This window comes from Rhododendron vialii, chromosome 2a (assembly GCF_030253575.1).
Source record: "Rhododendron vialii isolate Sample 1 chromosome 2a, ASM3025357v1".
Taxonomy (NCBI): Eukaryota; Viridiplantae; Streptophyta; class Magnoliopsida; order Ericales; family Ericaceae; genus Rhododendron; species Rhododendron vialii.
In genome coordinates, this window is record NC_080558.1 from 30,947,129 (window position 1) to 30,958,713 (window position 11,585).

General features: G+C 38.8%; 1 protein-coding gene across 2 annotated transcripts; it reads left to right on the forward strand.

Moving 5' to 3' along the window:
• Window positions 1-792: 792 nt before the first annotated feature.
• Window positions 793-10,929, forward strand: LOC131315867 (eukaryotic translation initiation factor 4E-2-like). 2 transcript variants are annotated; one of them, XM_058345083.1, is made up of 5 exons: window positions 793-1,163; window positions 8,307-8,472; window positions 8,552-8,677; window positions 10,457-10,522; window positions 10,677-10,929. In XM_058345083.1, exons 1-5 carry the CDS (start codon window positions 904-906, stop codon window positions 10,725-10,727), a joined length of 669 nt encoding a protein of 222 aa, XP_058201066.1. In that variant the 5' UTR covers window positions 793-903; the 3' UTR covers window positions 10,728-10,929. The 2 variants fall into 2 exon arrangements, with proteins under 2 accessions (XP_058201066.1, XP_058201067.1); XM_058345084.1 differs by having other exon boundaries at window positions 797-1,163; window positions 10,457-10,929.
• Window positions 10,930-11,585: the final 656 nt, after the last annotated feature.

Genomic DNA, 11,585 nt, shown 5'->3' on the forward strand with positions numbered 1-11,585 from the left:
TTTATTTTCTTCTCTCTTAATCTCTTAACCAAACAATGGAAGAAATTTTTTTTTAATTTTTCTTTCTTTTCCATAAGTTCCAAACAGAGCCTTAAGCTCTGTTTGGAACATATGGAAAGAAAAAGAAAGGAAAGAAAAATAAAATAGAAGGAAAATAGGAGGGAAAATTTATTGTTCACTACACTAAAAATCGTTATTTTCTTCTCACTTTCTCTACAACCAAACAATAGGAGGGAAAATTCTTTCATTTTTCTTTATTTTCCTTTCTTTTCTCTGAGTTCCAAACAGAGCCTTAGGGTCTGTTTGGAACTTACAGAAAGGAAAGGAAAGGAAAATTAAAGAGAAGGAAAATGAAAGGAAAATGGGAGAGAAAATTTACTATTCACTACACTCAAAATCTTTATTTTCTTCTCTCTTTCTCTACAACCAAATAATAAGAGGGAAAATTTCTACAACCAAACAATAAGAGGGAAAACTCTTTAATTTTCCTTTCTTTTCCTTGAGTTCTAAATAGAGCCTTAGGCTCCGTTCCAGAACACCTTTTTACAAAATAAGTACTTATTTCACATTTTCAAACTCAAAAATAGTGTAAATAAAAATTAATTTTTTAATTTTTTTTGCACCGATGAAATCTTTCAAATAAGATTCATATTGCATATTTTTAAATTTTAATAAATTTATTATTTTTAAACTTGAAATTATCTTCTTAAAAAATAAAGACTTATTCTACGTTTCGGAACGGACCCTAGTCTTGGGTGTCCATTATGCCAATAACCACCTGATTCGTTCCTATGCATTTGGGGATCAAGGTATCGAATCAGACGTGCAATCTTAAAATCTAAAGGAGAAGTAAAGACCGCACCATCCCCAGCTAGAGAGAGAGAGAGAGAGAGAGAGAGAGAAATGGTGGAGGAAGTAGCCACAGAAGAAGCAAACAACAACAACAACAACCACCCTAGATCACACGACGGCGAAGAGCCAGAGGAAGGTGAGATCCTTTCAGACGACGAGTCACAGACGAGGGCCGTGATCGTGGAGTCACACCCCCTGGAGCACCCGTGGACCTTCTGGTTTGACAACCCCTCCGCCAAGTCCAAGCAAGCCGCTTGGGGCAGTTCTATTCGCCCCGTCTACACCTTTTCCACCATCGAACACTTCTGGGGGTAAATTCGTACATATATTACTAATATGTCATCTCTATAATCTACTTTTCTGTTTCAGATTAGATTTTTATGTATGGGTAGGTCATGATTGTTCGCTGCTATCTTAGATTGATATGTGTTGTCATTATTTTCCCCTTCCTTTTGGATTGATAGAGAATTTGGGAGATGGGGATGAAATGTGAGTTTAATAATCTAATCTATTAGGTTTAATAAAAGATGGATTAACCATTTCATATAATGACTATGCTTAGGATTGAAAAAAAAAACCCGATTCCCCGTAATATAACTAATAACTCACTCATAAACTTGCATTACATAGATCCAACAACAATACTTCATGAAGAACTACCATTAAAAAAAAAAAAAAACCGAACCAAATACAATTGATTCTATTCGTCATCGGAATAATCAGACACTTTGGGGTTGGATGCGTATTGTGGATCCCTCCGAATCCCTCTAATTGAATCTGTGGGTTTGAAGCCGTCCCTCTTAGCTTATCATGCCTTGACGGATTAGCTGCCTTGACATTGCATTAATCTTCACCTGGACCCTTTCGCAAACGTCGTCGTGGAGATGATTTGGCCTTCTTCCGTCTATTATCTGCGTTGAGCGTGCTTTAGGCACCTTCTGTAGGTACTTACGACATTTCGCTTCCAACCTGTTCCTCTCTTCAAACATTTTAGGCCAGTTAAGTAAAGCAGCGGCTTCACCCTCGATGAAGGTTCCAGTCCAATATCAAATAAGCATCTTGACTTGCATTGTACTGCAACATAGGCTTGATAAATGTTCGTTTGCCGCAATATTGTGACATGCTTCCCATAAACTTGATTGGTGGACTAGGCATACAAGAATCTTGCCGTAATACCGTAACAATTTGTCTCCTCATTGCCCCATTTTTACGAACACATGGTATGCGACAAACAAAAAACAAATTCACAAAAAATTGCGGTAGTGGGTCGCATTAAGTGCATATACAATAGCTTTGTTATGAGTCTATATACTCTGTTTTGGAGTTAAAAGGACACTGCCAACACAACATTCTGATGAGCATCTCCAATTTCACTAAGGGGGTGTTCCACTTTTAAGAAAAAGTATTTTTTGGAAAAAGAAGGTAATTTCAAGCTTAAAAATTATGTGTTTACATAAATAATTTTTCTACCAATATGGATCTTGTTTGATAGATCTCATTAAGATCTTTTAAACGGTGCAAAAAAACTTGAAAAAATATTTTTCATTTTCATTATATTCGAGTTTGAAATTACATTCTTTTTCCAAAAAGTACTTTTTTGGAAAAGTAGAACACCACCTAAACCTATCGTCAAATTCCAATGTGACATAAAATGGGGTAAAATCAAGGGAAAAGCGACACCAAAGCATTCTTCAAGATGTGGGTTTAGGGTCTAAGTTTAATGGCATATTGGTATTGGTATATGCAAACCATGAAAACAGATGCAAAATTGAACAAACACACACACACACACACACAGAGGGATACATACGGTGAGGTCGTGAGAGAGAGTGGGCGACGGAGGGTGGCCGGTATTTGGACAGTGGCCGTTCAACGGGCGGCAAGCTTGCAGAAAGGGAGGAGAGAGATCGTAGAGAGGGAGGAGAAGCGTCTTTTGTGTTAGCGGTATACAAGCCCTAGCGCTCTATTCAGGAAGACGCTAGTCCAAAGTGGTAAAGCCATCTGAGATGGCGCTGCTTGCGTGGCCTTGTGCCAAAGTGGCACTACGCAGATAGAGTCATTTCAAATGGCACTAGGGAGTAGTTTTAAAAATAGTTTGAAAAGTAGAATACTTCGGCCAATTTTTCTAAAAACAGGTATACTTTGAAAAAAAACTCGTACTCGAAGGCTTGAAGCTTGTGTTTTTCTCAGTTTCTTTTTGCCCTTCGTATTTTGTGAAGGAAACACAAAGTAGTTTTAGTACTTTTAGCGCATTTGGAAAACTAGGCCTAAATCAACGATGTGTTTGGAAAACTTGGAAGGGGAGAGAAAAGATGTGAAAATAAGAGAGAGAAAAGTAGGAGGCAAATTGTAGAGAAATTCTAGTGACTTGTAAAGTTATAAATGAGAACTTCGGACTTACCCAGTACAAGGTCCTTTTCGAAAGGAATTTGAGAAGATTAAAGTTTTGCACTTGCCACATAGACGTACGTGGTGGGAATGCATATGTTGTGCATGACGGACAATGCGAACAGTATTGTATTGGACGAGGACGGGTCATTACGGTTTTCTAGTTGTTGTATACCCTTATTAAACTTAGGTGAGCTGAACAACCATTATAATTGCAAGGTTCAAGACATGAAGACCCTCTTCGGTTTGGGTTTTGTGCGAGGTTTTAAAGTGTAATGAGTGGAGAGAGATAGATAGAGAAAATTTATTAAGGACCGTGCGCAGGGGTTTTGAGTACCCCAAACGAACAAGCCAGAAGTTATTTGTCATATTTTGATAGGTATTTTCTACTTCTTACTGTATACTATCTACTATTTCTCTCGGAATAAGGACGTAATAAACACGCAATATGTACTCCTATTGAGAGCAAATTTTTACTTATATATATGCAAATGGACAAAGCATAGATACTAGAAACCAAGTCATATGCCTCAATTAGTTATATTTGGGGTCTAAATGGCAAGGATCACACTAAAGGCCTCCCGGGCATAGTGAATAGTTGCTTAAATAAAATGAGAAACAAGTAGCAAATCACCTTCAGTAGTTCTTTAACCAAGGAGTTGGTCTGTTGGAAGACCTAGGACTTAGGGGTATCCTTCCTATTAGGTTAGGTCTCAAATTTGAAACCTCTTGGGTGCTATCAATTCTTGTGGGCTAGTCCATACTGGATTTTGCGCCTGCCAGCGTTAATCAGGGCTCTCGCTAGTGGACGGTGTGATTGGTCCTCCAGGGATTATTTGATTTTGAGGTGAATATAAGCTTGCCCAAACACCTTGAGTTATCGAAGAGGAATTAGAAATTTGATTGGAGATGTTATATTGATTAAGATTCAAATTTGTTGAGGTTCTGACAATCGGTACCAGGGTAAGACTCAAATTTAGGAGTCATGTCTAGCGAAAAAGTTGTTCACCACTATGTGATTATTTGAGATGTTTTATTTCATTACTTTATAGTCTTTTTCCAAAATCTTTATTAGCTTAGTGAGGTGTTATTGACTAGGATTAACTCTCATTTTTTTTTTTTTTTGAGTTTCTAACAATGGGTGGTAAGACTTGAATGTAGGAGTCACGGCCAGTAAGAAGGTGCTTCAATCACTATCGGTGTCGAGTTATTTTCTTTCATTACTTCATAATCTCTCTCTCTTTTTTCTTTCTTTTTCAAAAGCTTAATATTACATACTATTTGTTAGACTTGCTTGAACGACTGATGTTGTAGGAATTCCTGTCGAATTTTAAGATTTTTCCTTCTATCGCAAGGATGAATCAAACGATGTGTCAACAATAAAATACAGCCATTTGATGGGATTGAGGAGGTGAAGTCTGACTACCTCCTTGGTTTTCACATGTGGCATATTTATATGACGTAGGCATCATATCCTTGCTTCTTCCTTTTTTGACTATTTCATGTAATGCATTTTGATTTGAGGCGAATAAAAACTTTGGCAAGTCATTGCATTCTTAATGACGTGCTGCATTTGAATGAATCATTTATTTGTCATTGCATTTTTGATGAGGTGATGTCAGAGAGCTACCTTGCTTGTTCACTTCCCAGGATGCATGCGTCATGTCTTCCCATTTTCCATTTTTTCTATTTCAAAATACTTAATTCCAAGTTGAGGGGTAAGTTGAAAATTGAGAAGTCCTTTCAAATACACATGAATGGAGCTTTGCCCAGCTGACTCAAAAGCACACCGAGCTTGCCAGGCAAGCTCGAGCTGCTGTTTTCTAGCTTGGTTAGATCTTGAACTGAACTCAAAATCTTCCACCAAATTGCAAAATACTCAAGCCCACACTAGTAGGTAATACTTGTTTGGTTTGGCTTGTTTTCCTTTTGGTAGAAACAGCCACTTCCCTCGAATGTTCCTTTTTTTTTGGTAAGTTAAGTTTATTAAAACCCAAAACCATACAGGTACAACGGGGCATCCCCCATGAACAAGAAACAACATCTGCCTAGCTACAAGAAGCTAAAGGCAGGAAAAAAGTAAAAAGGATCGCTTATCCAAGCAAAAGGCCTAAGGCTACATAGCTAGCAACAAGAAAAAACAGTAGGAGCAATGTTCCACTCAACGGTCAACACAAATAAGTCTGTTCCCACCAGGCTTCTTGATACGTCGCCAAGAAGCAATACAAGCTCTTATGTCTTTAACAATACTGGATATGTTGTCTTCAGGCCTTGGACATTGATTCTGGAAAATTCTTCGGTTGCGCTCACACCAGAGAGAGTAGAGAGAAGCAGCCATGAAGAGTTTCTCTGAAGCTAGCACGGCTTCTATTTCGTAGAATCTAATCAATCTCTTCAGGCAGCTTACGAGCACCCCTATCAACTCCATTCTTCTGGAGGATATAGCGCCAAACACAGGCAGAGAAGGGGCACTCAAAAAACAAGTGGTCATGGCTCTCATGTTCTGTACAACAAAGGACACAGAGACTCAGAAGTCATTCCCCAGTGCAGAATTCTGTCTTTAATAGTGATTCTATGTTGGACTGTCATCCATTCCACTATAGCCCATCTAGAAACATCGTGAGTGAACCAAACAGCCTTAGTCCAAGTTGGGGCAGGGTTCTTAATTCTCAAAGTCAGAGCAGACCAAGCAGATGTGGTTGAGTATGATCCAGAGGGATGCAAGGTCCAAATCACAGAGTCAGGTCTATGAGAATTGGGTAGAAAAGAAGCAGGATCCTGAATGACAGGGTTTCTAACTCTGGACCAATTCCATCTATCATCCAAAATGATGTCACTAACCTTTACTGAACAAAGGTTTCCCAAGCTATGAACTGAGCTATCTCCATATCTCATATACAAAGGTCTCATTGGGTGCCAATTATCCCACCATAGGAATGTGTTGTGACTATCACCAACAATGTTTTTAATCCAAGGTTGGGCAATAGTTCTTAGCTGAAATAACTTTCTAACAGTCCAAGAGGCATTGCTAGGAGTTTTAATGGCCTGAATGCATTTACCCTCAATCACAGACGTGTGGATCCATTTAACCCAGAGGGGCTTTTGGCAAATAGCCCAGAGGTATCCTACCATAGAGGCCTTGTTCCATTCTTTAAGAACTCTGAAACCTAGACCTCCTCCTCGTTTAAGTTTGCAGATATTGTTCCACTGAACCTTAGCCCCAGTAGTTTTCATTTCAGTCCCAGACCAAAAGACAGTCCTCAATGCAGATTCTATTTTCTTCAAGACTCTTTGAGGAAGCACAAAGACTGAGCTCCAATAGACTTGGATACTAAACAGAATAGCCTGAATCAGCTGACCCCTGCCACCATAGGAAAGCAACCTGCTACTCCATGATTTATTCTTTTCAGGATCGTATCCACCAACAGACTACAGTCTTGGATTCAAGTCTTGTGGTGATGAGAGGGACACCCGGATATTTGATTCGCAGAAATCCTTCTGAAATATCTAATACTAGCGCATGCCGATTCGAAGAATTTGGTATTCAATATGACTTCGAGTGTCCTAAGTGTGAGCGAACTGCCCATACCTTGAGGTCTGGTGCAACTTGATATTGAGTTTGTGACAACTGAATTGTTCAAATCAATTGCGTACCAATTAGAAGGCATTTGCGAATCCTAACCATCAATCGTCCACAATAAACACGATTTTCAACAATTAAACACCACGTTCAGGCATGGGATTTTTCATTGCCCATCCGTACCTGAATGAATTGCCCTCCCTACTATTGACCAGCCTCACAAACGAACTTGAATCACCCCAAAAGCTGTTTTTTTTTTTTTTCCCAATAAGCTTCACCCATATGAATCTATGGTCTAAAATCTGATGGCTGCAATATTCTTAATATTTTCCCCTACTAAACAAATCATAATCGTAACTAAACCTAGTGGATATGACGATCTCAAGTTCACAATCAACACTTACCTATAGGAATCACTATGAGAATCTTATTTAAAGAATGAGAGAGAGAACCTTGTATTATCTATGGAATTCCTGTTTTGATATTGATTTTTGAGAGGGAGGGGGGGTGGGGTGGAGGGTTGGTGGGTGGGATTGATTTGGATCTTCTAAAAAATGGTGGATCTCTGCCATTGGATTCAAGGGACCACTCTAGACCGTTAGATTTATGTATATAAGATTCAAAAACAGAGCTTGGTTTGCATATAGATACTTTGCAACAGGACTTTAATGTCAGGGCTAACCCCAGCAAAGACAATGGAGCTTTTCTGAAGGTTAGGTTTAAAGCCAGAGTACCCATGAAAAATCATGCAAAACTTGTTAAACAAACTGAAAAGAATTTTCATCAGCACCAATAATGATGAACAAGTCATCAGTAAAAATGAGATGTGTGATATCAAGGCTTTTGCACTTGGGGTGGCTGGTAAAATTCTCATTCATAGCTCTGTACCTAACCATAGCTGTAAATGCTTCCATGACCAGAAGAAATAAGTAGGGAAACAAAGGATCTCCTTGCCTAAGCCCTCTCTTAGCAGGAAAGTATCCAGGCAACAGAGTCATAGGCGTTCATCAAATCTAATTTCATAGCATACCTTGGAGGGCCTCCACTCTTGTGATAGTTCTTCACCATCTCTTGCATAAGCAGGATATTGTCCTCTATTGATCTCCCCTTGACAAAAGCTGACATGCAAGGGCTAATGAGAATAGGGAGAGTAGCTTGCATCCTGTTCATTAAAACTTGCTTACATTTGAAAGGGACATTGCAGCAAGAAATGGGCCTATAATCTTTAATTGTGGATGGGGAATTTGTTTTGGGGATGAGAGAAATAGCAGTGGGATTCTAGTGTCGAGGCATGTTTCCTCGAATGTTGCTTCAATGGAATTCGATTCCGTAATTATTTTGCCTTGTGAGATTGTGCAATGGTGCTAACTGCTTGTTATATAGTCTGATTGTATTTGGTTGTATTGTAGCCCTGTACCATGTAGTCTATGCCTGCATTCTTTTGTTTGTCCTACAATTTTGCTGCTAAACTTTACTGTTTCTGCAGCCTTTACAACAATGTACACCATCCAAGCAAGTTGGCAGTTGGAGCTGACTTTCATTGTTTTAAAAATAACATTGAGCCAAAATGGGAGGACCCTGTATGTGCTAATGGAGGGAAGTGGACTGTGAGCTTTACCAGAGGGAAATCTGACACCTGTTGGCTGTATACGGTATACCTGAACAATAGCTAATCTGTCTGGATTCTGGACGTTAATTTGCCTTCTAATTTTCTGTATGAATTTGAGATAGTTGCTGGCAATGATTGGAGAACAATTTGATCATGGAGATGAAATCTGCGGAGCAGTTGTCAATGTTAGAGCCAAGCAGGAAAAGATAGCTCTGTGGACCAAGAATGCTGCTAATGAAGTCGCTCAGGTAGTTACAAACCAATCTACCTGTATTATTTTACTGTCCTCGTGTTATCATCGTACTCCTCTGTTTTCATTATGAATGCGTGTGGCCAGTAATAGATCCAGTTAAACTTGGTTGGTATAGTTGTCAAAGAGGAACTTTTATTCTGGGTAAACTACTTGAAACTGTACTGTATGAGGAACTGATTTTAGCACTCCCCTTTTATCCACTGGCACTCATTTTTTAAACCGTTATTCACGTAAAATTACTAGTTTGCCCTTTCATGTGTGGAAAAGTGGTTGGGAATTATTGAGTCAAAGGGTAGTTTCTCAATTTCAAATGAATAAGGAGGAAAAAAGGAGTTCATGTTGGTTGAAGGGCTGTGCAAAAAATCATTTCTACTGCATAACTCATTAGTGTATTTTGTTCCTCCCTTTTGCAGACAAACTGATGTTATGCAGCTATTTCGTCGTCTCTTCATATGTCTCTTTGTATTGTTTGGCTATTTCGTCATCTCTTTATAATTCTATTGTAACAGTTGCATATTTGTGTAACCGAGCCCATTTGGTTCACATGGCTAATAAGCAATGAGCGAAACCAGAAATAAGCCCAATCGTTTGGCTTTCAAAAGCTTATATGCTTATTTCTCGTTGGTTTTCTTTAGTAAGCAATTACACTGTAATTCTGCTGCCAAACAAGGTTATTTGCTTATTGTTAGAAAAAACAAGCATTTGTGCACATTAGCATTAATGTTATAATGTTTGGCACTGCATTGAAGCAGTTGACAGTGAAGCAGACATGCATGCATGCATGCCATGCACAATACATTAAACATGGTCACAGTGACTTGGCAGAGCATGATGTAGGCATATGAGTAAAAAAACACATGAAGAGAGTGTGACATATGAGTGTCCCACTTGATCATTTATGTGCAGAGTCATGGACACTCCTCATGCACGCATTCATTTCTTTATCACCTTGCATGCATGCTTACGACCACTCTGAGTGACTGCCACACGCATCCAAGACATAAGATGTCGCCAGTTGAAGTGCTTTTGTGCTCCATGACATGACCAACAAATTGCAATGGTGAAACGATATTATGGTTGGCAGGGGTGTCGCTACTATTAAGCGAGAGGGTTCGGCTGAACCCTCTGAGAATCCAAATACTGACTGGGATAGCTATAAAATTTTAGGTTCACGTGAGGGTTAATGGGTTGACCTCTCTCTCTCTCTCTCTCTCTCTCTCTCTCTCTCTCTCTCTCTCTGTGTTAAAAAATAATTGGGCACTCTAAAAATAATTAGACATAGGGGGTTACACATGTAATTATATAATGCTAAAAAAATGGAGATAAGTTTGTTTCAGAAAAAAAAGAGAGAGTTGTTTATTGCACTTTTATCTTCTTATGGCATTTATTATATATGAACAAATCTAAGGACTAAATAAAAGAATGTGCATGGAGATTTTATCGAATAATAAACTAACTTTGTATAGGATTTTTGAACCCTCTGAAGTATTTTCCTGGAGCCGCCGCTGATGGTTGGTGTTTGCCTTGGACTGGGAATGCATTTGTTTTGTTAGCCATACTAGGAAAATAAAATTGTAGCATTCATGGAATTGACTAGTTACGGGAAATCAACCGTGAGTTTTATGAACAGTATTTTAACATCTGCTGGTACAAGGTATTTGTGTTTCTGATTCTCTATTGTGCACGCACACAAATGATAGCTTTGAACTGATGGCAGCTTTCTGCGATTTTTGCTTCATTTAATTTTTTTATTGTTCTTGTTCTTTTGTTTCAGGTAAGTATTGGAAGGCAGTGGAAGGAATTTCTTGATTACTCTGACAGTGTAGGGTTTATATTCCATGTAAGATAAATCTGTTTCATGTGTTGGGTTACATGTAACGTGTCTATTCTATTTTGGTTCCTCCGAGTTAAATGGTTTGCCAACCAGTTAATCTCTCTCTCTCTCTCTCTCTCTCTCTCTCTCTCTCTCTCTCTCTCTCTCTCTCTCATTTCAGGATGATGCAAAGAAGCTTGACAGAAATGCCAAGAACCGCTACACTGTATAAGTTACACTTTTGTTTGGGGACTAAGTAGATGTAGTCAGCTGTTGGACATAAACCACCTTATATTCCTGAACAACTTCTGGATACTTAGTTTGTTTTCCTTGCCTTGTTTTGTGAGAGTTTTGGTGGATAACTAAGTAGCGCCCTTGAAAAATGAATGCACGCCAGTATATTTATTGGGGCCACCGTGCCATGCTTATTCTCAGTTGTTTGTTTTTCTTCTTGTTAATCCTTTATACTGTTGGTCATGAATATATGTTTCCATTTCGTCAATTTGCAGTTGAAATTTGATCATTTTATACACAGGTACTGTTCATGTCCTGGTGAGAATGTTGGTCTAGGACCTGATGTCATATGAATATGAGTTTAGCAACTTTTTTTTTTTTTTTTTTTTTTTGAACAGGAGTCTTGTTTGTTTTTCTTCTTGTTAATCCTTTTTACCGTTGGTCATGAATATATGTTTCCATTTCGTCAATTTGCAGTTGAAATTTGATCATTTTATACATAGGTACTGTTCATGTCCCGGTGAGAATGTTGGTATTGGACCTGATGTCATATGAAAACGAGTTTAGCAACTTATTTTTTTAATTTTTTTTTTAACAGGAGTCTAGCAACTGATCAAAAGCTTTTAGCCAATAATGTCAAAGCCACCACCCCACAGCTGGACCACTAATTGGACCCACCCGTAGTGCATAAACCTTTGGGCAACCAAAGCAAACCACCGCCCCGACCTGCCAGGTAAATCATGGTACCACTTTGGAGAGGAGTCGAACCTCGCAGAAATCTAGGCAAAGCCCTTCCCTTTCCGTTGGGGCAACCCCAAGGGTGGTCATTTTATATTCCTTGTTTGCGTGAAATATT

Coding starts and splice junctions, on each gene's coding strand:
- LOC131315867 (XM_058345083.1), top strand. CDS start 904: ATGGTGGAGGAAGTAGCCACAGAAGAAGCAAACAACAACAACAACAAC. Junction 1,164..8,306: donor ACCATCGAACACTTCTGGGG/GTAAATTCGTAC, acceptor CTGTTTCTGCAG/CCTTTACAACAATGTACACC. Junction 8,473..8,551: donor ACACCTGTTGGCTGTATACG/GTATACCTGAAC, acceptor AATTTGAGATAG/TTGCTGGCAATGATTGGAGA.